The sequence below is a fragment of the Cervus canadensis genome, chromosome 23 (assembly GCF_019320065.1).
Source record: "Cervus canadensis isolate Bull #8, Minnesota chromosome 23, ASM1932006v1, whole genome shotgun sequence".
In the NCBI taxonomy this organism is placed as follows: domain Eukaryota; kingdom Metazoa; phylum Chordata; class Mammalia; order Artiodactyla; family Cervidae; genus Cervus; species Cervus canadensis.
The window spans coordinates 15,630,660-15,654,434 of record NC_057408.1 but is presented as its reverse complement, the minus strand read 5'-3'; the positions used below and the strand labels follow the sequence as shown (position 1 = coordinate 15,654,434).

General features: G+C 44.2%; 1 protein-coding gene across 8 annotated transcripts in view; it reads left to right on the top strand.

Annotated features, from left to right (window-relative positions):
* Window positions 1-22,884, top strand: part of PIGN (phosphatidylinositol glycan anchor biosynthesis class N) — a 97,530-nt gene extending 74,646 nt beyond the window's left edge. For 5 of the 8 annotated variants that reach the window (XM_043444213.1, XM_043444216.1, XM_043444214.1 and 2 more), the window contains 2 exons: window positions 736-788; window positions 15,937-18,879. In XM_043444213.1, the coding sequence (XP_043300148.1) occupies window positions 736-788; window positions 15,937-16,078 (195 nt within the window). In that variant the 3' untranslated portion in view covers window positions 16,079-18,879. Of the gene's footprint in view, window positions 1-735; window positions 789-15,936; window positions 18,884-20,418 lie in introns of those variants that run through there. The other 3 variants (XM_043444218.1, XM_043444220.1, XM_043444219.1) reach the window with 3 other exon arrangements.
* Window positions 22,885-23,775: the final 891 nt, after the last annotated feature.

Here is a 23,775-nt window from a genome sequence, read left to right as displayed (position 1 = left end):
CACACACACCTGACCATTCACACACACACACACCCAGCATACACGCCTGACCATTTCACACACACACATCCAGCACACACGCCTGACCATCTCACACACACACACACACCTGACCATTCACACACACACACACCCAGCATACACGCCTGACCATCTCACACACACCCAGCACACATGCCTGGCCATCTCACACACACACCCCTGGCACACATGCCTGACCATTTCACACACACATGCCTGGCACACACGCCTGACCATCTCACACACACCCAGCACACACGCCTGACCATCTCACACACACACACACCTAGCACACACACTTGACCATTTGACCGAATCAGTCACTAGATTATCAGGCTCCTGAAAGAGTTTATCTTCAGGATAAATGTTTACTGGGAAACGTCTGTTGATGATTAGACAATATGGCTTCTGTTCACTGCGATCCTTGGTATCATTTAGTTATTTTATTAACGTTGGCTGGGTTTTCTTTCTAGTTATTCACAGATGTCACTTTTGTGTTTGTGTGATTAAATGGAGATGCTATTTCTGGCTTTTAGGCTATTGCTCATTTTAGTCCAAGCAAAAATGTCAATAAAAGGCATATTCTTATTGATTTCAATCAGATAGCAGTTCTGAGGGAAATCTGAAAGATACAACCCTAAAACAACGTTGTTTTTAGACTGACTCTGTATAGCCTTTGTTTTTAATGGGGCTGTATCTTGTTTTGTTTTACAGCATTTTTTCTTCTTGATCAAAGATTATGGCAGCTGGCTTGATATTGGAACGAGGTATAGTATACATTCACTATGGATAGTATTGAATATCTATATATGGTATAGAATTGTCAGGACTGTAGTTAAAGAAGTAACTTGTATCTCAGTATAGAAGATTTCAGTGTGATTCTTGAAGCAAGCAGGCATCGCCAGCAGCAGGGACTTCTGCCTGTTGGAGGTGAGACCCGTCCCTCCAGTTCTCGCGTCGGCACGTTACCAGGCGTTTCCCTGGGATGCCGTGAAGGCAGGTGGGGTCTGAGAGGCGCGCAGGGCAGCTGCTTGAATCTGGGCTTTCAGGGTGGCTCACTCCGGTGTCCGCATTCTCCTCATCTCTCAGTCTGTCTCCACAACAGTGAAGCTCTTCAGGTTGCAGTGTGAATTTTCTGCTGCAGTTTACATTTCACGCAGTCATCATGCACCTCCTGGATTCTCCAGTGTGGGAACATTTTTACACGCAACCCCTGTAACATTGTTACTTCAAGTATAATCTGAACAAAAAGTCCGTTTCCTCCTTGTGATTTGAACATCAAGGATGGTCACAGTCTGTTAAATTTCTTTTCTTTGAGGGGAAGAAAGTGAGGTTGATTCTTTTGCCAGTCTGTTTTCAAATGCAGTCAGAGATAGAATACATTTCTATAGGCGAATTTTATTTCTTTAGTCAGTATTTATTCAGCCAGGAATTGTGCAGACTTGGACGCGGCCCTGGCTCACACATCCTCCCTGCTGTCCCTCCCTCTGAGGCAGCTCAGGCGTGTGCGCCCTGGTATTTGCAGACCCTGCCTCCCTCTGCAGCCAGCTGCTAGGGGTCTCTCCTTCCCGCTGTGCTGGGCACATAAAGGTGCGCCGGCGGCCGTTCATTCTGTCTCGTTCGCCTCCTAAGCCTGAAGCTTAGGGAAGTCTGAACGTGTCCTCCTCGCCACCCTCTGACCCCACACTGGCCAGGCACGTGGTGGGTCACAGCAGGGCTTTGGACCAGACCTCCTGGGGTTGATCCGTTTCTCCCACTCACTGCTGACAGCGAGACTGTCAGGAGCTGACTGGACGTGTCCAATCTTCCTGTCTCTTGTAGTCGTTCTGAATAAGTTAGCCCGTGTAAAGCATTTAGCAGAGAGCCTGGCATCAGGTACGCTCCAATGAATGGAAAGTGCTGTTACTGATATCACTCTGCAGCTCTGTTTCCTCATCCTTCAGAGTGTTTCTTGTGTTTGACATGCCTCTCCTTACCCTCTTCATGATTTTAAGTTTAGATACAGATCAGAGTTTTGTTTGGAAAATATCCTGACGAAAGGTAGCGTTTTTACATGTGAGACTTTATATATTTTTTTTTAATTGTAGCCAGATATGCATAATATTGGAGAAGGAAATGGCAACCCACTCCAGTATTCTTGCTTGGGAAATCCCGTGGACGGAGGAGCCTGGTGGGCTACAGCCCATGGGGTCGCAAGGAGTTGGACCCGACTGAGCGACAACACGCACATATGTAATAATATAAAGTTTACCATCTTAACCCTTGTTAAGTGTAGACTCCAGTAGCACTAACTACATTCACGCTGTTAGACGGCTATCGTTAACGTCCACCTCCATAACTGTTCCTCTTGCAAAAAACCCATTTCTCCACCTCCACCAGCCCTGGCAGCCACCACCTTGTTTTTTGATGGGAGAAATCTATATTGGCTTTGACCCTTAGGAAGTGCCAAAGAATGAAGAGGAAGTACTTCTCACGTGAAGATGGGCATCGTTAATTTCTTCACAGCATCATGAATTTATGTTACACAAACTAAAGATCGGGTTTTGTCTGATTAGCTTGAGGTTTGTCTTTACTTGGCAGGTTTTCTTCTTCAAAGTGCAGATTTCACTGTTGTTATCAGTAATAACAAGCATAAAACACAAAGCATTTTTAAATATCCATGGTCTCAATTCAGTCAGGCGAATATTTGTTGGTCACCAACCAGGCAGCAGGTGAGTTGCGGGGGATGAGAAGCACATTCTGGAGCTCTTGGGGAGCTTGAGGTTGGGGGAAACCAGCTGAGAGCAGTGCTGTGGAGGTCCAGAGAACATTCAGGAAACAAGGTCAGCGAGGTGTCACGGAGAGAGCGAGTCGGAGGAGACGTGAAGACGTGCGTTGGGCTAAACAGCAGTCATTGATGAGCTTGGCCAGGGACGGTTCAGTCGTAAGATTTAATACTTGATATCTGCACTGAATCAAATTCATTGATTTCTGGGTGAGGACTGCAGACCAAAGATAATAATTTTTCTCCTGTCTGCCAACTCTTCAATAAAATAACAAACCCAGCCAAAGTGAAAGAGAATAGAAAAACGATCATCAGCAAATGCAAGTTCAACAGATTCCTGGAAGATGGATAATCCGAGAGAGGAGGCAGCAACCAGACTCTCTCAGAAGTCCTGCCAAAGGCAGGGCCCTGACGGCTCAGACGCCGCCGGACGGTGACGGAGTGTGCAGGAATGCGGAGGGGGCCGGGGGCCGGGGGCGACCTGACCGTCTGTGTGTCCAGTGATGGAGCTGGCAGTCTCCCACGTCCTCTCCCTCCTCCCCCATCCCTGTGCAGAAAGGATTTCACTCCCGGGGAAAACCTGCGGACCCCTGCAAAGAGACAGAGGCGATCGCTGTGACCAGGTGCTTCTAACTCTTAGAAAAGCTGTCTTCCACTCTAGCGTTTGTAGCTCCCTTCCACCCCGGCCCAAAGGGCAGAGACAGGCCCCTCTCCTGCTCGTCCCAAAATATGACCTAGCGATTTTTATTACACACCCACAACTTACTGGCAACTGTCCTCTTTGGGAGTTAGACTTAGAGGAAAACCAGACTGTCTTAAAAACCTAAAAAAAAAAAAAACCTGAATAAACGCCACCCTCTGATTGATATTTTGAATTGTACGGCAATTCTGTTCCTAGCCATCTACCCAAGAGAAGGGAAAAGTAGGTCCACAGAAAGACTTGTATGGGAATTTTCATAGTAGCTTTGTGGCTCAGATGGTAAAGAATCTGCCTGCAATGCAGGAGACCCTACTTTGATCCGTGGGTCAGGAAGATCCCCTCAAGAAGGGCATGGCAGCCAACGTCAGTATTCTTGCCTGGAGAATTCCAGGAACAGAGGAGCTTGGTGGGCCACATAGTTCATGGGGTTGCAAAGAGTCAGACACGACTGAGTGACTAACCGTTTCTTTATTAATAATCAAAATCTGGAAACCACCCAGATGTTTTTCAGCACTTGAATGGTAAATTATGCTATATGCATAAAATAGAAAGCTTCTTATTAATAAAAAGAAATGAATGACTGATGAACTCAACTACATGGATGAATTTCAGATATTTTTAATGAGTGAAAGAAACCTGGTGCATTGAGTACCAATTGTATTATTCCATTTACGTAAAATTCTAGGACAGATGGAATTAGTCTACAGTCAGAGAAAGCTGATCAGTGGTTGTCTGGGCCTGGGAATTATGGTGAGCATGACTGTAAATGGGAATGTGGAAACTTCTGGGGTGATGGAAGTGTTCCGTGTCTTGACTGTGCTGACGGATGCATGGGTGAATCATTTGTCAGTGTGCATTTAACTGGATACTTAAAACGGTTTCATTTTCTTGTATATAAATTATACCTCAAAGTTGATTCATGAGGAAAAACAGAACTAAAATAGTTGCCTAAAATTGACATGAGTAGGGTCTGGTATAAGTCAACCACATCCTCCCTCTCTCCTACCAAGAACTCAATAAGTAATGTTTTAAACTGACGCATCAGTAGAGCGGCATTGAGACGCCCACCCATGTCACGGGGCAACACCAGCAGGTCTAGACCAGGAGGGCTAGAGTAGTTGCCTGAGGAGTGAGTAAGAAGGAACGAGGGGTGTCGCTTTTCAGTGTAAGTCTTTCTCCATTATTTTGCTTTTTTAGTACTGCATGTATGACTCATAAAAAGGAAGGGAGAAGGCATAAGTGAAATGGGAGGTCAGGAGGTAGTTCTCAGTCTCGACCTCTCTTAAGCGCACTTGGATAGGGGAGGAGAAGTGGGCAGTAACCCCCTGGGAAAACCCAAGCTCCTTTGAGATTTTGTTACCATTTCATTTCAGTCATGAGCAGTGTGAGGGATGATATCCTGGTTGGAAGACATGGATGTCCCTAGATCTGCTTGAAAGTACAAGTGAAAGTGTCACGTCTGATTCTTTGCGACCCCATGGACTCTAAGCCACCAGGCTCCTCTTTCCATGGGATTTCCCAGGGAAGAACACTGGGGGGGGTAGCTGCTCCTCCTGCAGGGGATCCTCCGGACCCAGGGATTGAACCCGGGTCCCCTGCACTGCAGGCAGGTTCTTTACCATCTGAGCCCCCAGGGCAGACTGTCTAAGCTGGAGCCCAGCACGCGGGCCCCCACGGAGCAAGCTCGTTCACAGAGCGGGGCAGTGACCTGTCCGCACGAGTCAGCACCAGGCCGCGTGTCACAGCAGAATCACACCAGCCATTGGGTATTGGAGCTGTGGGCTCAGAGACACACAGGCAGCTCAGAGGGCAGAGGCCCGTCTGTGCTCCAGAAAAGGCAGAGCGAGACAGTGGGAGGCTCAGGACTCCAGGCACAGGCTGCCCCGGTCGCAGCTCCGCCGACACTGCTATCAGGCCAGCGTGTTTACAGGATCCTCCGCGTGTTAGTTCACATGATCTTTATCTCAGCACTGTGACGTGGACATTGTTTTCCACAGCAAGATATGCTCACTGCCTCATTTTACCACGAGGACCTTGTGGCCCTAAGAGACTGCGACTCGCTCACATCACGGAGCCTGGGAAGAGTTGAGCAGGGTCAGGCAGCAGCTCCTGGGTCTCAGGGCTGTGAATCGCCACTGCCCTTCCCTGGGTCTCCCTGGAGAGAATTGCCCCAAGTCCTGGTTTTGTAATTCTGATAGCCTATTCAGAAAAGTCGCTTTATGTCTAATCCTATCTTTGTGGCTGTTGCAAACTTTTGAATAATATAAATTTAGGATCTACAGGAGAAAGAGATACTGATTAGAAGGGAGTGAGCCAAGAGTTAGGGCGTCTTTGGTCGGAAAAGAAGTGTTTGGGGCCAGGGGCCTTTGTTAAAGGTACAGAGCAGAGCCATTTTCTCGAAGAGAAAACGCTGAGACAGGGAGTGAGGCAGGAGCAGCTTTCTGCTAGGAGAGGCTGTCGCGGGGCCGACGGGCGCCGATGGGCACCGACACCCGGGCACACATTGCCAACCGCACGGCTGGCACAGTGGCTTGTTTATGTCAGGAGAGGCAGCAGATAGTCTCACGTCTGTGTTTGAGAGAAGAACCTTCTATATAGAGAAGGCTCTCTTTCTAGGGGACATGCCTCAGTAGCGTGGTGACACTGAAATTCTGAGGCTTTGGGTCTGCTCTGGAAGGACTGCTGCTGGGGCCACGGAGTCAAGAGCAAATTCAGGAACATCATGATGAAGCAAGGTACCCCCAAGCAAGGCCCCGAACAGGAAGTCTCCTTAGCTGCGTCACCTTTGCCGACCTTGGTTACCTTGTACTCACATTCCACTTGAGATTTCTTTTCAGCATTGGATCCCAGAATTCAGGACCTTTTCCCCACTTCCCGACTTGGTCTTCCCTGCTTTCGTTCGACGAGTACTTGCTGAGCAAGGACTTTGCGCCTGTCTGTCTCCTTCCAGACGCCCCAGCCTCCTGCTCACGTCTGTCTCCTGGCAGCTCCTCGTGGACCCGTTCCTCTCAGCACTGTTGTTCCTGTCTCCTTCCCGTCACCCGCAGTCTTTCATCTAAGACTTAATTGGCAGAATGTTCCCCTCAACACCCACCCCTCAAATTACCTTTCTTCCCTTCCTCTCTAATAATATACTGTTTCATCAAAAAAAAAAAAATGAAGAAGGAAGAAAAGGTGAGGGCTGGGGAGGAGGCAGGAAAGAAGGGAGGGAGGGAAAGAGAGAGGGGAAGGCAAAGAAGCCCCTTTTGAGCGTCTTGTTTTCCACCTTCTGGCATCAGCGTCAGCCCTTGATCCACTCCGGAAGTCCTGTGTTCTTTGTCCCAAAACTACTTTCTCTCTATCCCAGACTTTCATTTTGTTTATTTTAAAATAGTCACCATTTTTCTCTGGAAAATTCTGGAGTGTTTTTGTTTAGAAATGTTCAGTACAACTGGTTTAAGGAATTTAATGTAGTCATGTTTATCTCTCCTCCCTTCTGGGGTCCCTGAAAGTTTCCAGAAACCATTTAGAGGATTGCATTGTTTGCCATAGAAAAAACTTATACCCAAACCTAGGGAAAAGCCAGATTAAATTATGTAGCAAGTGGGGAAAGTGAAGGATTACTGATTATTGACAAAGGTATTAAATTGACGTAATGTGTATATTAGTAGCTCAGTCATGTCTGACTCTTTGCAACCCCCATGGGCTGTAGCCCACCAGGCCCCTCTTTCCATGGGATTCTCCAGGCAAGAATATTGGAGTAGGTTGCCATTCCCTTCTCCAGGGAATCTTCCTGACCCAGGGATCAAACCCAGGTCTCCTGCATTGGCAGGCAGATTCTTTACCACTGAGTATTAAAATGTCACTTACTGTACACAGTGTATTCAGAGTTGTACATATGTTATTTCATTACTTTCATGGCAGTGATATGAGGAAAATGTAATTATTTCTGTCTTACAGAGGAGGAAACTAGCTCTGAAAGACTAGCAATAACATGGCATACCTAGGTTAATTTTTTTGTATGTGTATACATTTAATACCCAGATCATTTCTTGAGAAGAAATTATGTAGTGAGCACTCTCACCATCCATAAAGCATTTCCAGATGTTATCAGGGACCCAAGACAAATGGCATTGCCTCTTCCAGACTTGGTGATGCCCCACCTCTAGAGACGGACGACTCTGTATCAGTGTTTTGGAGTGAATTCAGGCACTGAGTGTGCGATTCTAATGTATAACTTATAACGGATATTCCAGCCCTGGAAGGATCTGGCTCTGACAGATGGCCCCTGCTTTCAGGTTGTAAGACAAAATAACTGTAATACGAGGCAGCGTGTGGTTAAGGGCTTTGTGAATACAGAACAGAGGCCGCTTCACTTCCAGCTTCGGTGACCAAGAACACATTGTGCAAGGTCACCATATGGGCTGAACCCTGAATGAAGAGCATAAGTTCAATTAGGAAACTTACAGGTTGGGGAAGAGTATTTTTGGCAGATAGAATGGATATGGGCAAAGCAGAGAGGTAAAAAGGCCCAATGCCCTCATATCTGGAGTGTGATAAATAATTAGAATTTCAGAAACCATTGGTTTTGGATAAAGAAATTTCTAGCAAATAACTTTTGGGACCCCTAATTTGGAGAACTTTAAATACAAAACTACAGTGTACATTCTGTTGGCAAATAAGTGAGGAGCCCAGCGTTTCTCATGAGGTACTCTGCACATAAGTTAAATAAGCAGGATGACAGTATACAGCCTTGACATACTCTTTTCCTGATTTGGAACCAGTCTGTTGTTCCATGTCCAGTTCTAACTGTTGCTTCCTGACCTGCTTACAGATTTCTCATGAGACAGGTCAGGTGATGTGGTATTCCCATCTCTTGAAGACTTTTCCACAGTTCGTTGTGATCTACACAGTCAAAGGCTTTGGAATAGTCAATAGAGCAGAAGTAAATGTTTTTCTGGAACTCTCTTGCTTTTTCGATGATCCAACGGATGTTGGCAATTTGACCTCTGGTTCCGCTGCCTTTTCTAAATCCAGCTTGAACATCTGGAAGTTCACGGTTCACGTATTGCTGAAGCCTGGCTTGGAGCATTTTGAGCATTACTTTGCTAGCATGTGAGATGAGTGCAATTGTGCAGTAGTTTGAGCATTCTTTGGCATTGCCTTTCTTTGGGATTGGAATGAAAACTCACCTTTTCCAGTCCTGTGGCCACTGCTGAGTGTTCCAAATTTGCTGGCATATTGTGTGCAGCACTTTCACAGCATCATCTTTTAGGATTTGAAATAGCTCAACTGGAACTCCATCACCTCTACTGGCTTTATGCGTAGTAATACCTCCTAAGGCCCACATTACTTCACATTCCAGGATGTCTGGCTGTAGGTGAGTGATCATACCATCATGATTATCTGGGTTGTGAAGATCTTTTTTGTATAGTTCTGTGTATTCTTGCCACCTCTTCTTAATATCTTCTGCTTCTGTTAGGTCCATACCATGTCTGTCCTTTATTGTACCCATCTTTGCATGAAATGTTCCCTTGGTATCTCTAATTTTCTTGAAGAGATCTGTAGTGTTTCCCATTCTATTGTTATCATCTATTTATTGATCACTGAGGAAGGCTTTCTTATTTCTCCTTGCTATTCTTTGGAACTCTGCATTCAAATGGGTGTATCTTTCCTTTTCTCCTATGCCTTTTGCTTCTCTTCTTTTCACAGCTATTTGTAAGGCCTCCTCAGACAACCATATTGTCTTCTTGCATTTCCTTTTCTTGGGAATGGTCTTGATCCCTGTCTCCTGTACAGTGTCATGAAACTCCATCCATAGTTCTTGCAGGCACTCTGTCTATCAGATCTAATCCCTTGAATCTATTTCTCACTTCCATTGTATAATTGTAAGGAGTTTGATTATGTCATACCTGAATGGTCTAATGGTTTTCCCTACTCTCTTCAATTAAGTCTGAATTTGGCAAATAAGGAGTTCATAATCTGAGCCACAGTCAGCTCCTGGTCTTGTTTTTGCTGACTGTATAGAGCTTCTCCATCTTTGGCTGCAAAGAACATAATCAATTTTATTTTGGTGTTGACCATCTGGTGATGTCCATGTGTAGAGTCTTCTCTTGTGTTGTTGGAAGAGGGTGTTTGCTATGACCAGTGTGTTCTCTTGGCAAAACTCTGTTAGCCTTTGCCCTGCTTCATTCTGTACTCCAAGGCCAAATCTGCCTGATACTCCAGGTATTTCTTGACTTCCTATTTTTGCATTCCAGTTCCCTATAATGAAGAGGACATCTTTTTTGGGTGTTACCTCTAGAAGGTCTTATAGTTCTTCATAGAACTGTTCAACTTCAGCTTCTTCAGCATTACTGATCGGGGCATAGACTTGGATTACTGTGATATTGAATGGTTTGCCTTGGAAATGAACAGAGATCATTCTGTTGTTTTTGAGATTGCATCCAAGTACTGCATTTTGGACTCTTGTTGACTATGATGGCTACTCCATTTCTTCTAAGGGATTCTTGCCCACAGTGGTAGATATGATGGTCATCTGAGTTAAATTCACCCATTCCAGTCCATTTTAGTTTCCTAATTTCTAAAATGTCTATGTTCACTCTTGCCGTCTCCTATTTGCACTTCCAATTTGCCCTGATCCATGGACCTAACATTCCAGGTTCCTATGCAATATTGCTCTTTACAGCATCAGACTTTACTTCCATCACCAGTCACATCCACAACTTGGTGTGTTTTTGCTTTGGCTCATCTCTTCAGTCTTTCTGGAGTTACTTCTCCACTCTTGTCCAGTAGCATACTGGGCACCTATCAACCTGGGGAGTTCATCTTTCAGTGTCCTATCTTTTTGCCTTTTCATACTGTTCATGGGGTTCTCAAGGCAAGAATACTGAAGTGGTTTGCCATTCCCTTTTCCAGTGGACCATGTTTTGTCAGACCTCTCCACCATGACCCGTCCTTCTTGGGTGGCCCCACACGGCATGGCTCATAGTTTCATTGAGTTAGACAAGACAGTGGTCCTTGTGATCAGATTGGTTAGTTTTCTGTGATTGTGGTTTTCAGTCTGTCAGCCCTCTGATGGAGAAGGATAAGAGGCTTATGGAGCTTCCTGATGGGAGAGACTGACTGAGGGGGAAACTGGGTCTTGCTCTGATTGGGGGGGCGGCGGTGCGGGAGTGGGTAGGGCATGCTCAGTAGATCTTTAATCCAATTTTCTGGTGAAGGGCGGGGCTGTGTTCCCTCTCTGTTGTTTGACCTGGGGCCAAGCTGCAGTGGTGGTAATGAAGATAATGTCACCTCCCTCAAAAGGCCCCATGCAGGCACTGCCCCACTCAGCGCCCCCAGCCCTGCAGCAGGCCACCGCCGACCCACGCCTCCGCTGGAGACTCCTGGACACTCAGGGCGAGTCTGGGTCAGTCTCCTGTGGGGTCACGGCTCCTTTCTCCTGGGTCCTGGTGCACAAGGTCTGCTGTGCCTCCAGGCGTCTATTCCCCAGTCCTGTGTAAGTTCTGGCGGCTCTGTGGTGGGTGAATGGCGACCTCCTCCAGGACGGCTTCTGCCATGCCCAGGTCTGCTGCAGCAGAGCCCCCGCCCCTGCGGCAGGCCACCGCGGACCCGGACCTCCTCAGGAGGTGCTCACACACAGCTCTGTCTCAGTCGTGTGGGGTCCCTGGGTCCTGGTGCACACAAGGTTTGTTTGAGCGCTCTGAGTGTCTCTGGTGGGAATGCGGTTTGAGTCTAAACACAGTTTCGCCCCTCCTACCGACTTCCTTGGACTTCTCCTTCGCCCTTGGACGTGGGGTCTCTCTTCACAGCCGCTCAGGCACCTGCCATCTTGCTGGGGCTTCTCCTTCGCCCTTGGGCGTGGGGTCTCTCCTCCCAGCCGCTCCGGCGCCCGCCATCTTGCTGGGGCTTACAGTGCACAGTTTAGTTTCATGAAGTGATTTCACATTGTTGTTCAGCTGGTCTCCAGAACTTTCTCATCGTGCATAACTGAAACTCTGTACCTATTAAACAATCTCTCCCCCATTTTCCCTTCCCCTCAGCCCCTGGAATCCACTATCTACTATCTATCTCTCTGAATTTGGCTACTCTAGGTACCTCATGTAAGTGAAATCACACAATATTTGTCTTTCAATAACTGGCTAATTTCATTTAGTGTAATGTCCTCAGGGTTCATCCATGTTGGAGCATAGATCAGAATTCCCTTCCTTTTGAAGGCTGAATAATATTCCATTGAATGTATATATCACATGTTATCTATCCATTCATCCATCTGTGGGCACTTAGGTTGTCCCACCTTTGGCCACTGTGCAAATTGTTGCTACAACATGGGTGTTCATTTTGTCCAGTCAAGGCTCTGTTTTCAGTTCTTTGAGATACATGCCCAGAAATGAGATTTCTGGATCATATGCTGGTTATAGTTTTACTATTTTGAGGAACTGCTCTAGTGATTTTCATAGCAGTTGTACCAGTTTATTCGTATTGATAGTGCAGAAGATTCACCAACTCTTCATTTCTTTTCTTTTTTTTGATAGTAGCCACCCTGATGGATGGGAAGTGGATCTTATTGTTTTGATTTGCTTATTACTGATGTTGATCATTTTTCATGTGCTTTTGGCTATTTGTATGTCCTTTTTAAGGAAATGTCTGGTCAAGTCCTTTGCCCATTTGTAAATTGGGTTGTTTTTGTTGTTGTTGAGTGGTGGTGTTCTTTATGTATGTTAGACTTTAACCTCTTATCAGATAAGATGATTTGCAGATACTTTCTGCCATTCTGTAAGTTGCTTTTTTGCTTTGTTGATTATGTCCTTTGCACAGAAGTTTTAAATTTTGTTGTAGTCTAGTTTAATCTGTCTTTATTTTTGTTACCTATGCTTGCTTGATTGTTTTTAAAACAGGCTTTGAGCCATTACCAAACTCAAATTTAATATCTAGTGTGATGTTCTTCTTGGCATGTGTGTGGTACCTCTGGGCCTATTCCTTGCATTCCTTTGCATAACCATCATGGGAATAAAGTGTTCATCAGAGCACAAAATAATAGCAAAAAAGAGACTGCAGAGGCCTAAAACAAACAGTGAGCATCATTCAGACCAAGGGAAAAAGAATGGTGCGTTAGCACTCCTGGCCCACTGACAGCCCCTCACTGCAGCCCTAAGCATGAGAAAAGGATGTTCACTCCATGTGCCAGTCCTGTGCTTCACTTATGATCAATATGAAAATTATATATAGTTAATTGATGCTGCTGCTGCTGCTGCTAAGTCACGTCAGTCATGTCCAACTCTGTGTGACCCCATAGACAGAAGCCCACCAGGCTCTGCCGTCCCTGGGATTCTCCAGGCAAGAACACTGGAGTGTGCTGCCATTTCCTTCTCCAGGGCATGAAAGTGAAAAGTGAAAGTGAAGTCGCTCAGTTGTGTCTGACTCTTCGTGACCCCATGGACTTCAGCCTACCAGGCTCCTCCGTCCATGGGATTTTCCAGGCAAGAGTACTGGAGTGGGGTGCCACTGCCTTCTCCTAATTGATGCTATATAGGGTAAAAACTATGCTGTAGAAATATTCTGTAGTAATAGTATTGTTTATAAAGGCAGCTGCCCTGCGCGTACAGTAACGCCGGTCTACCTGCTTTATGCCTTTTGTTCCAATGTAATCATTACATCCTCATCTATGCAGCATTAAAAACCCAGAGTGCATGGGAAGAGGTTAGAGGCATGACCAGGTAATAAGCCATGCCGAAGCTCGGTTTATCTCAGTCCCAGTGCTTCAGCCCCACTGGTCTGACTCCCTAGGTTGAATGGGACGCCTGCTCTGAGAGACTGACGGTTGCAGAGCTCAGTTCTGTTCATCAGCCTGAGGGCCCCCAGCTAACCTCCGTAAATCCCCCGAGTCCTCTGCCGGGTAGTTCCTGCTGAAGTACCTCCTTGCTCTGCTCTGCTCGTCTTCTTTGTCTATTATTGGATGGAACAAAAGATGCCCACTTCAGAAAGGAAGACGGGGAGGGGTTGGGAGATGGAAGAGGTTGGGATGGAGAAACAGAATGAGCTCTGAGTTAGTAGAATCGGGCTTTCTAAACGGAATTGCCTAAGTTGATGCTGCCATGAGGTTTTCCTTGCCGCTGCTGCTTCTGTTGGTGAGTGAGAACTCTAAAATCTTCCTTTCACATCCTGTGTGGCAGTAATGGCATATAGAGCCGCAGGGAGCCTAGTGATACAGGTCTAAGGGGCGGAAGTGGTTCATGCATCTTCATACACATCTAATTGGTTGCCAGAAAAGGACTTGGACAATGGGGGGAAATATACTTCAAGACTTAAAACTTACACACCATATAGCAAGGTTCATATATCAAGACTTCATTAGGCTACTTTTTCCTGCATTTTTCCCCTGCATTTTATTTGTGAGAATGTTGCTTTAAGTTTCAGCTTTCTAATTATTCCTCTGTGAATATACATTTGAAAAGCCGAGCTGTTTCTTGTCACGTTGCAGGTGTTAAACTTACTGGCAGAGTTTCCTTAATGGGAGCCTGGGTTATTTGAACGGTGCCCCTGCAGTGGTTTGCCTTGGTGACAAATTTTATTTCTAAACCCCTTTGTATCAGTAATACAGCTAATAACTCCAGCCATTCCCTGCCTGTTATGCACAGGAATGGAATATTGTCCTTTATCCTTTCTATTTTATTGCTCTTTAAATATATAAATGGTGAGAATCTGTCCCAGAATTTGAGAGAGGACTCAAATGCAGTACTCGAATGCAGCCTGTGTGTCTGCAATGTCTGTAGTATCGTTTTGGGGACTGCGGCAGGTTTTCAAAATAGGCTGGAGAAATTCTTCAGCTGTTAGTTCCAGGTTAATAATGGTTTCTTTAAAAATGAATATTGAATTGCTAGGGCATGAGACAGGATATCTGTTTATAAGTGTAGTTCAATATGTTTGAAGTGCATCTTTGGAGTAGATCTTAGCAGAATTAAACTGAGACTCTTAAAGGAATACACTCCAGTCAGTATGACCAACTACAACATTGGGTGTAAATTCAGTGGTTTTCTGGAGAACCTTCTGGCATTGGGTGTTTTTTTTTTTTAAACATCCGTATGAAAAATGCCCTACGCAGGCTGTGAAACTGAGTTGGGCCAGCCGAGCTGTAATTTTGTATTTTCTTCTTTTAATCTTTTACACTGTTTCTTCACTTATAGCAGGCTATAAACTTTACAGAATATTGCCTTTATTTTGCATTCTGAGAGAAGTAGTATTTTTTTGAACTAGAGAAAAAATGCCATTGAGGGAGCTTTCATAACTATAAAAACATATTTAAGTTTATGTTCTAAATGTACTGGATATGAGGTGAATAGTCATCCTCATCGGTTGGAGCTTTAGTTTGATAGCAGGATTCATTTGGACTCTGTTTCCTACATGCACTGTTGTTATACATCACTGCAATATAAATGACAACTAAAGTATCATTTCTCTTTGTAGTGAAAACTTATCATTAAGTTCAGTGATATTTTAACATCCTCCTAAATGTAATTAATAAGCACCATAAAATCTTTTTACTCTTGACAGTGAACATTAAGCTTTATTAAAACCAGTGATTCTCCACCTGTCTTCCCAGTACATCTGACAGATAGGCCCGGCTTCGATTGCCCATTATCCTAATTGAGAAGCATCATCAGCCTTTTATCACCCATTGTGTGGGTTGAACAGACCTGCCCGGTGATTCTGTATCCACACGCCTTGTCCCTTTACCATCTCATATGATGTACACCTTGAGAACTGCTGATTTAAATGATAGAACAGTCAAGGGGAGAGAGTGGGAACAGCTGAACTCATTTCAGATAGAAATTTGATGCTCCTTTAACTGTGCTATGCTATGATGACTCGAAGACTTGATGGAAGCTATCACAAACTGAATACCTCAGACTCAGTCACATGGAGACGATGAGACAACGAGCTTCACAACTGTTCCCTGCCGACTGTGTTAGCTTAAAGGAGCCAAGAGTCCATGATTTCAGGCCATTTCAGGTCGAGGAGATAGGTGATGTATGGAATACCCTTTAGAGATAGATTGTCACTAAATTTGAGGCGGGGTCGCCTGCCATCTGGTTTTACAAAACTTACTTTGTTCAGAAGTCAAGTCATTTAATATTTTAAAGTTTTTAAAAAGTATTAGAAGTGATAAAAGGCCTAAAAGTGATAGCAAAACTTAATGGGGGAAAAAATCATCTGCTGTAATAGAATCTTTTTGTTGTTATGGCTTAATTGAGGTATAATTTATATATCATAAATTCCATCCATTTTAAAGTTTTAAATGATTTAAACTACTTCAGTAACTTTCAGCAGATTGATGGATTTGTGCAACCATCACTACCGTCAAGTTTTTTAATATTTCCGTCACCCAGAAAACTTCCCATGCCTGATTCTGGTCTATCCAATTCCCATGCCGAGCCCCAGGAAACCGCCAGCCTGCTCTCTGTCTCTGCAGATCCGCCTGCTCTGGACATGTCGAGAAATGGAATCATGCGATGTGTAGCCTTTTACATCTGGCCTCTTTCCGTCGGTGTGACGTTTCTGGTGTGCCTCTGTGTTGTAGCACGTGGCAGTATCTGGTTCCCTTTCACCGCTGAGCAGAGTTCCGCCCTGTGGACAGGCCACATCCCGTGCACACTTTCTGCAGTATACTCTCTTAGCGTCCTCACGGCATTCCTTTCATCCGCCTGCCTCCTGAGCTCTTTGCCTGCTCTCCCCATGGAACACGGTCTCCCCCGGGAACCAGGATCAGTCTGGGCTGCCTGGATTTGGTCCTTGAGGCTCTAACCTGGGCACTTTGCACTCCCTCCCTCCCTCCTCTGACTCCAAACTCCAGTCCCTGGGTTGGGGAGTGAGCCTTGTTACATAACATGAAGAGGTTATGACTGTGATATCCAGCTTATTGGGTTGAGGATTTTGATCTTAGGAACCATTGCAGATTTTGAAATGTCCCATGAGGAACAGAAATGGGGTAGAGGAGAAGATTTCTGTGGTAATTATGAGCTCAGCCTAAGAGTGCTATGTCTCAACCTACCATAATTTGTAATCATCTCATAAAAAGAAATAAATGTATCATAAGCTCATTGTAGAAAATACTGAAAGCACGTAGAAAAAATAATAAGTCAACAGTAATTCAGTCCCAGAGTCCAACAGATTGATATATGTCATTTTAGACTTAATTTATATGCAAATATACTCAGGGTTGGGTTGGTTTTTTTTTAAGTTGAGTTTCTATGAAAGCCATGTTTCCCGATGTTATTAAATAGTGTTGAAAATTTGAATGTGATTATGATGAGAAGGATACAAGGAGAAACATGGAAGGGAGAGCGTTCAGAAAGCCAGGTGGTGTCACTCATGGTTTTCATTGACGTCACTGTAAGGAATTGGGGATTTACTCTAAGTGTGAGGCAAAGCATTAGACTCTTTGCAGGGACGTATTTGATACGCTTTACATTTTAAAACTACACTCTGGCCACAGGATGGAGAACCCATTGAGGGGTCAAGAAAGGGAAGAGGTCGATTGGTTAAGAGGCTCAGCTAGAGATGATGCCCTTGAACTAGGGCAGCGGTTCAGAATGGCGGGAAGAGGCCAGATTGATGGAGTATTCTGAGAGAGAGGCAAGTGGAACTTGTTAATGGACCGGATGTGCCGGGAGGAGAAGATGAGAATCAGGAGTGACTCGTCCTGTCCCAGCCCTGTGAGTGTAGACCTGTGTGCCTCCCACCTGGCCTTTGCCAGAGCAGGCGGGGGCAGAACCACCTTCTTCTGTGCTGTCTGGCTGAAGTGGAGCAGCTAATGTCTGAAAGGTTTCCATCTTTGGGGGCTGCCCCTTTCCTTGTCTGTCCTGTGAGTGGAGAGAGTAGGCTTTTGTTACCACCTTGGGTTGTTTGAGGTTCTTAGTCTATGTCCATTGGCATTTCTGGTTGGCCAGTTTCTTCCAGCAAGAAGAAAATCCAGCAAATTCAACCACCATGTCATTCCTTGGGTCCCAAGGTTCCTAACCCATCTATTGTCTTTCCACTGTTCAGTCTCCTTAGGTTTATTTTATATACAGCATCCAGAGGTTTTAGTGGTACTTGGCAGGAGGAATAGGGGAAAATACACCTCCTCCATTTCCCGGAAAAGGAAAGCTTTCTGATTTTTTGTTTGTTTGTTTGAAAGTTTCTAGTGTTCTAATACAGTGTTTTCCCAGCACCTCTGTGCTGTGATGAGCTTGAATTGCTCCCCTTTGGAAGACATTTAAAGTAAGATCAGTCAACCAGTTACTACCTTCTGTGTGATAAAATTTCAGCATAACTGGCATAATTTTAGTAACATAATATTGTCTATTTGGCATGAGGTTTTTAAGAGTATTCTGTTAAAATGAATATCTAGATCATTTCTTCCCAGAAGGGCTTTATAGAATGAGAAATGTCATCATTTTCATTTTTAAATAGATAATTATCAGTGATTTATGTCCACTGTGGCTACTAAAGTTGGAAAATAGCTTTGTGAAATCTGCATAGTTAATTGGTAGATAAGATCTATATCATATCCATTCCATGTTAAAAAACATACCAAAACACATACACACATAAATTTAAGTAGGAAAGAAGTCCAGGTCCAATATTCTGTTCCATTATTTTTACAGTGAAAACAAACATTTCAAAAATCTTGGCTTAATGATAGTATTTGTCTAGCAATTAAAGATCTAATTGTATTGTTTTCTTTTTAGGTCAGAAGCCTACCCTAGTCCAGAACCAGATTTCAAACTTAACTAGTTCTCATTCTTATTTTTTAATTAGCCAGTTCTTTTTTTCTATTTCAAATTTACTTTATAAGATTAACCAGTTAATCTAGAGAAAGAGTCTAAATAAGAATGCCCTAACCAGTGCCATTCCAAAGAAAAGGGGTATTATCAAACTATAAATCTGCATAATTGGAGATTCTTACTTAAAAGCTTATAATAGCAAAAATAAATAAACGAAATCTGCTTAGAGTAGAGGCTGTTCTCTTCTGGCCTGAGGGCCCTTACCCATTCTGGGCGCTTACCTGTCAGCACCCTGAAGCTTTGCCTCGGATGGAGTAGGGCCAGCAACTTGACATTTGGGGGGCTGCCCACCTGTTGGACCAGAGTTACTGGGGGACTGGGAGGGTGGACTGCAAGCCTCTTTTTCCCCTTTTCCTTAGTCTCCACGTCCCCCTAGGTGATTGCCCTATTTTACATTCACCCAGCAGTCACTTTCGCAGATATTCTAAGACAAGTTCCCTGGGGCCTGCCCTGGGGACCATCCTTGTGAAGCAGCTTGTTGAAGGTTGTAAGTCTCAGTTCAGTCGCTCAGTCGTGTCCGGCTCTGCGACCCCATGGACTGCAGCACTCCAGGCCTCCCTGTCCTTCACCAACTCCCGGAGCTCACTCAAACTCATGTCCATTGAGTCAGTGTGCCATCCAACCATCTCATCCTCTATCGTCCCCTTCTCCTCCTGGCCTCAATCTTTCCCAGCATCAGGGTCTTTTCCAATGAGTCAGCTCTTCACATCAGGTGGCCAAAGTATTGGAGTTTCAGCTTCAGCATCAGTCCTTCCAATGAACAATCAGGACTGATTTCCTTTAGGATGGACTGGTTGGATCTCCTTGCAGTCCAAGGGGCTCTCAAGAGTCTTCTCCAACACCACAGTTCAAAAGCATCAATTCTTCGGTGCTCAGCTTTCTTTATGGTCCAACTCTGGTCCAACCCAGGGATTGAACCCAGGTTTCCCACATTGCAGGTGGATTCTTTACCAGCTGAGCCACCAGGGAAGCCGGGTATAAGTTTATTATGAAGTTAGATTCTTACATGTAACTCTGATAGGCCTAGTAAATAAGTAACTTGCCAGTGTCCTCCGAAGCTTAGCTTGGCATTCACTGGGGGAAACCTTTGCTTTATTGCACAGTTGTCAGATCTATATCCTCAATGTCTTTCCATATTTGCAAATTTATTATCAAGCCATGGACAATGTAGTATGGTGCTTAAAAAGAAAAACTGAATATTTACTATTGCTGATAGATGAGAGCTGGGATTGAGTAATTTTAATAGTGTTCTTTTTCCAAAAGTCTGGCACATAATAGTGTTGACTCACATTGAGAGATGTGTCCTTTTTGTTTTGTTTAGACATTTTGGCTAAAACTTTCACTTCACTGAATTTGAGTTTGACTGACATTTTCCTTTCTTTCCCTGTGGCCTGTAGTTTTGTCAAAGTATGGAATGTCATGCCCTAAAATACCATATTACTGAATCTGCGGACATCTTGGGGAGTCTGTGGCTCTTCTTCAGAGGATATAAGAGTTACAAGGGGAAAGTTATATTTATTTTTGTAGAAGCTAGATGTTTAAACTCAGTTTCTAGTGGTGACAAAGACACAGGCACTGCTAATACCAGTCAGCTTCATATCAGATTATAGTTGTTGGAGCTATCTCAAAATAATACGTACTTTCATTACTACTTCTGCAACAAATTAATTCTTTTTAACATTTTGATATCTATTTAAAGAGCATTAGTGTCAGCCCTCGACACAAGGGTTTGAGAAATTTTTAAAAAAGAAAAAAAAAAAATAAAGAGCATTAGTATCCTTTGTAATTCTGTGTATTTTGTATATGCAGATGGCCCTTGAACAGCATGGATTTGAACTGCATGGGTCCAGTTATATGTGGATTTTTTTTTAGATAGTAAATGCTGTAGGACTACATGATCTGTGGTTGGCTGAGGGCAAAGAGACCAAACCACAGATACTTAGGAACCTAGGATGCTCAGGGCCAACTATAAAGTTATACATCGATTTTCAACTGCTCAGAAGCTTGGCACACCTAATCCCTAAGTTGTTCAAGGATCACCTGTATATTTAGAAACGTTAGAGGAGTCTCACGCTTTTCCTCTTGTGTGTTCTGTCCGCCTGTAACATGTTCCTTTTCTCCTGTAGCATCAGCCACTACGTGATTGTCATGTCCATGACCATCTTTATGGTGTTTCTCAACTGCCTGGCTCAGGTACTCACGACAAAGAAACTCAGTCTGTGCGGCAGACCCAAAAGCCACGTCATATAATGTTGCCAAAGCCGCCATTCAGCATCCAGGGGCTGTTTCTCATTCTCCTTTTCAACTAAAATCTTGTCAAGGATTCATTAAGAAGATGGAAATCAACGTATAACACCTGTGCATACAAGGAAATTACATGTGGAATTCTGAATTTACAGGTTATCTGGAATAAAAGAGCCTCCATTTTCTCGAGGTTTGGCGTGCGTGAAATAGTGGTTACACCTGTGGAAAAGCCTCGTGAGGCATTCTCCATTTTCATTTTTCCCTCTGGTTGGAAACTCTTCTTCTCACTGATGTTTCAGAGCAACCATAACAGTCTCCGCCCCCACTGTACAGCCTCCTGTGTTCCGTGCTCCTGAGGGGGCAGTGCTGAGCACGTCCGCCATCAGTGCACTGGCTGAACTTGAAGGAAATCACCAGCTGGCCCATAAATACTGATCAGCTCTCAGCACTGGTTTTGCAAGTAGTTCTAATGACTAAACAGCACTAGAAAAACAATCAGGATGTGGAGAAAAATGTTTGCAGGTGTTTTTTTAATTGTAAGATTTAATAACCGCTAATTTCCATAGCTTTTATCATGCATTGTTCCAACAGAAATCTTTAATTGATTAATTTATTTTGGGGGTGCACCTCACGGCATGCGGGATCTCCCCCAACCAGGGGTTGAACCTGTGCCCCATGCACTGGAAGTGTGGAGTCTTAAGCCCTGTACCTCCAGGGAAAAGTCCCCAACAAAATTTTTTAAATCAGTGGTTAAACTTGCTGGCACTGTCATAAGAATCCATGTTAAAGCTGCTTTTCTTTCGGGTTGTGTGACTCTGGCCCACAGGCCCAAAGTCTTCTTATTAAATTTTAATTTCTATTTATAAATGAATTGTAATGGACAAAACATCTTGAGAGTAATTTTTATTTGGTTTTTTCATGAAGTGACCTTTACATATCACTGTGGAGTTGGACGTTTGCCCATGATGTGCCAGGAGAGTTTGGCTGATGCTAGGCTTTCTTGGTCTGAGTCCCATTCAAAAAAAAAAAATGACTTAAAATTAAGTTATAGCATCACTAATTCACATTAATGATGAGAAAAAGCCCTCTACAGATTAGTAGATTTTTCAAATTGGCAGGTGAGTGAAGAAATATAATTTAGGAGATTCAAAAATCAGCTTGGCAAAATGTGCTTTCTTAATGCCTATTTATGATGAAGTATGATAGTATTGTATTATGACAGTATTTCATGGTATAACAGCAAAAGCATACACTAGTACAAAAAAAAAGGTGTGCCGATGTCAATATAAGATGTCATGCCAGTCTGTGGTACAGAATCGAGGTGGACAGTGAGAAAGCTGCTGGAGCTGGAACCGTGTTGGCAGATGGGGAACCCATGAACCTCCGCAGCACCTCAAAGGGTGTTTGATCAGTCTTTTCACAAGTCAGAGAAAGCTGACTTTATAAACACATCATTATTTTTCCTTTTATATCTAGTTCTGCCTTGCATCTTTTTCCAGAGTTTCACACAGAGGAATTACTGAATATTTTATTACAACATGGTAAAAGGTGCTTTGTGCTTTATCTTTATTTTGATTTTTGAAGCATGTCTTTTTAATATTATTTCGAGTCAGTCTGAATTTACACAACAGGGGTCGCCCCTGCAGCCGTGGGCCAGCCTTGCGGTACCAAGATGGGACCGCTCAGACTCATCTGGGGACAGAGTTTGCAAGATGGGCCTTTTCTATTGCACAGCTTATCAAAATATCTTGAAGTATTTTGAAATGCATATTTTTATATGGAGTAACAGAAAAATAAAGTGTAAGTGAAATGTATTTGTCCTACCGTGTCGTTGTGGCTTCCCCTCTCTCCCGGGACGTGAGGTATCCTGTTCAGGTGGGCTGTGTTTTCCTGTCAATGGTTGTTCAACAGCTACTTGTGATTTTGGTGCTCTGGCAGGAGAAGATGAGGACTCGTCTTTCTACTCCGCCCTGGGCTTTTAATTTCGTAAATTGTATTTCTGTTTAAGATATTTAATTACTTTTTCATCCTAACTATGAATACCAGATTTTCAAGTCAAGACTTAAGGCATTTGCTGATTAACACGTGTTTAAATTAGGAATGCTGTAAGAATTAAGGTGGGGATATCAGGTTGGGAAAATACTGAGCAGCAACAATGACCAAAAAACACTGTCTCATGGAGCATGAATAAATCTTGGAGGAAACTCTAAGGATTTAGGAAACTGTTTGCAGCCTGTCTGTAATTTACTAATGCTTTCATTCTCTGTGCCATTTTATTTAATTGCTATATTCAGAACACAAAGTGCTTTTTTTTATTTTTTAGGGAAATAATAAATGGTAGTTTGAAAGTGTTAGTCACTCAATTGTGTCTGACTCTTTGCAACCCCATGGCCCGCCAGGCTCTTCTGTCCATGGGATTCTCCAGCAAGAACACTGGAGTGGGTTGCCATGCCCTCCTCCAAGGGACCTTCCCAACCAGGCATATTCTCACAATAATCCCCTCAGATGATTGAACCATGATAGAGCTGAACTGCACACCTAGAAAATCCACCCACCACTCACTGTTTCTCAGGACAAACTGGCCCCGAGTTTCTCCAGCCCAGATGTGAGGACGCGCACGTCCCGCGCCCGCCACCTCCACTCCTGTGGTGGCTGGGGACGTGTGTGCCCCTCCACCTTCTGATCCACCACTGGGCCATCAAAGATGTCATTTCTGATGGAGCTGGCGGAGGTGAACGGAGGGGTACGTTGCATGGGGCTTGTCTCGAGACGGCGGCCGAGCTGCGGGCTCCTGGTGCTCTCCTGGGGAGAACCAAGTGAGCTCCTGGACACGCACTGGATGCCCTTTGGCAGGAGGGCTGACCACCCCCCAGAGGAGGGTGAGCCAGCACGGCTCAGTTGTTTGGAGATGGTCCCCTTCAAGCAGTTCTGAGAGCCCCTTTAAGGGACCGGAGATGGCTTGGTAACTTCTCAGCCTTTCAGAGTTCTTTTTATGTCGACATTCTCTCCATCTGGAGAATGTTACAGAATGGGACTGTTAGGGTGGGTGCTTTCAACACTATGGTAATGTTAATATCTTACAGCGTTTTCCCATTTCTGCATCAGCGTGGTTTGTTTAAAAAAAAAAAAAAGGTGGGCGGGATTTCTGCTCTTAATACTCATTCTATAAAAAGAATGTTTCAGAACTAACGTATTGTTTATTAATTTCCTTAGAGACACTAATACAGGTCATTAATTGT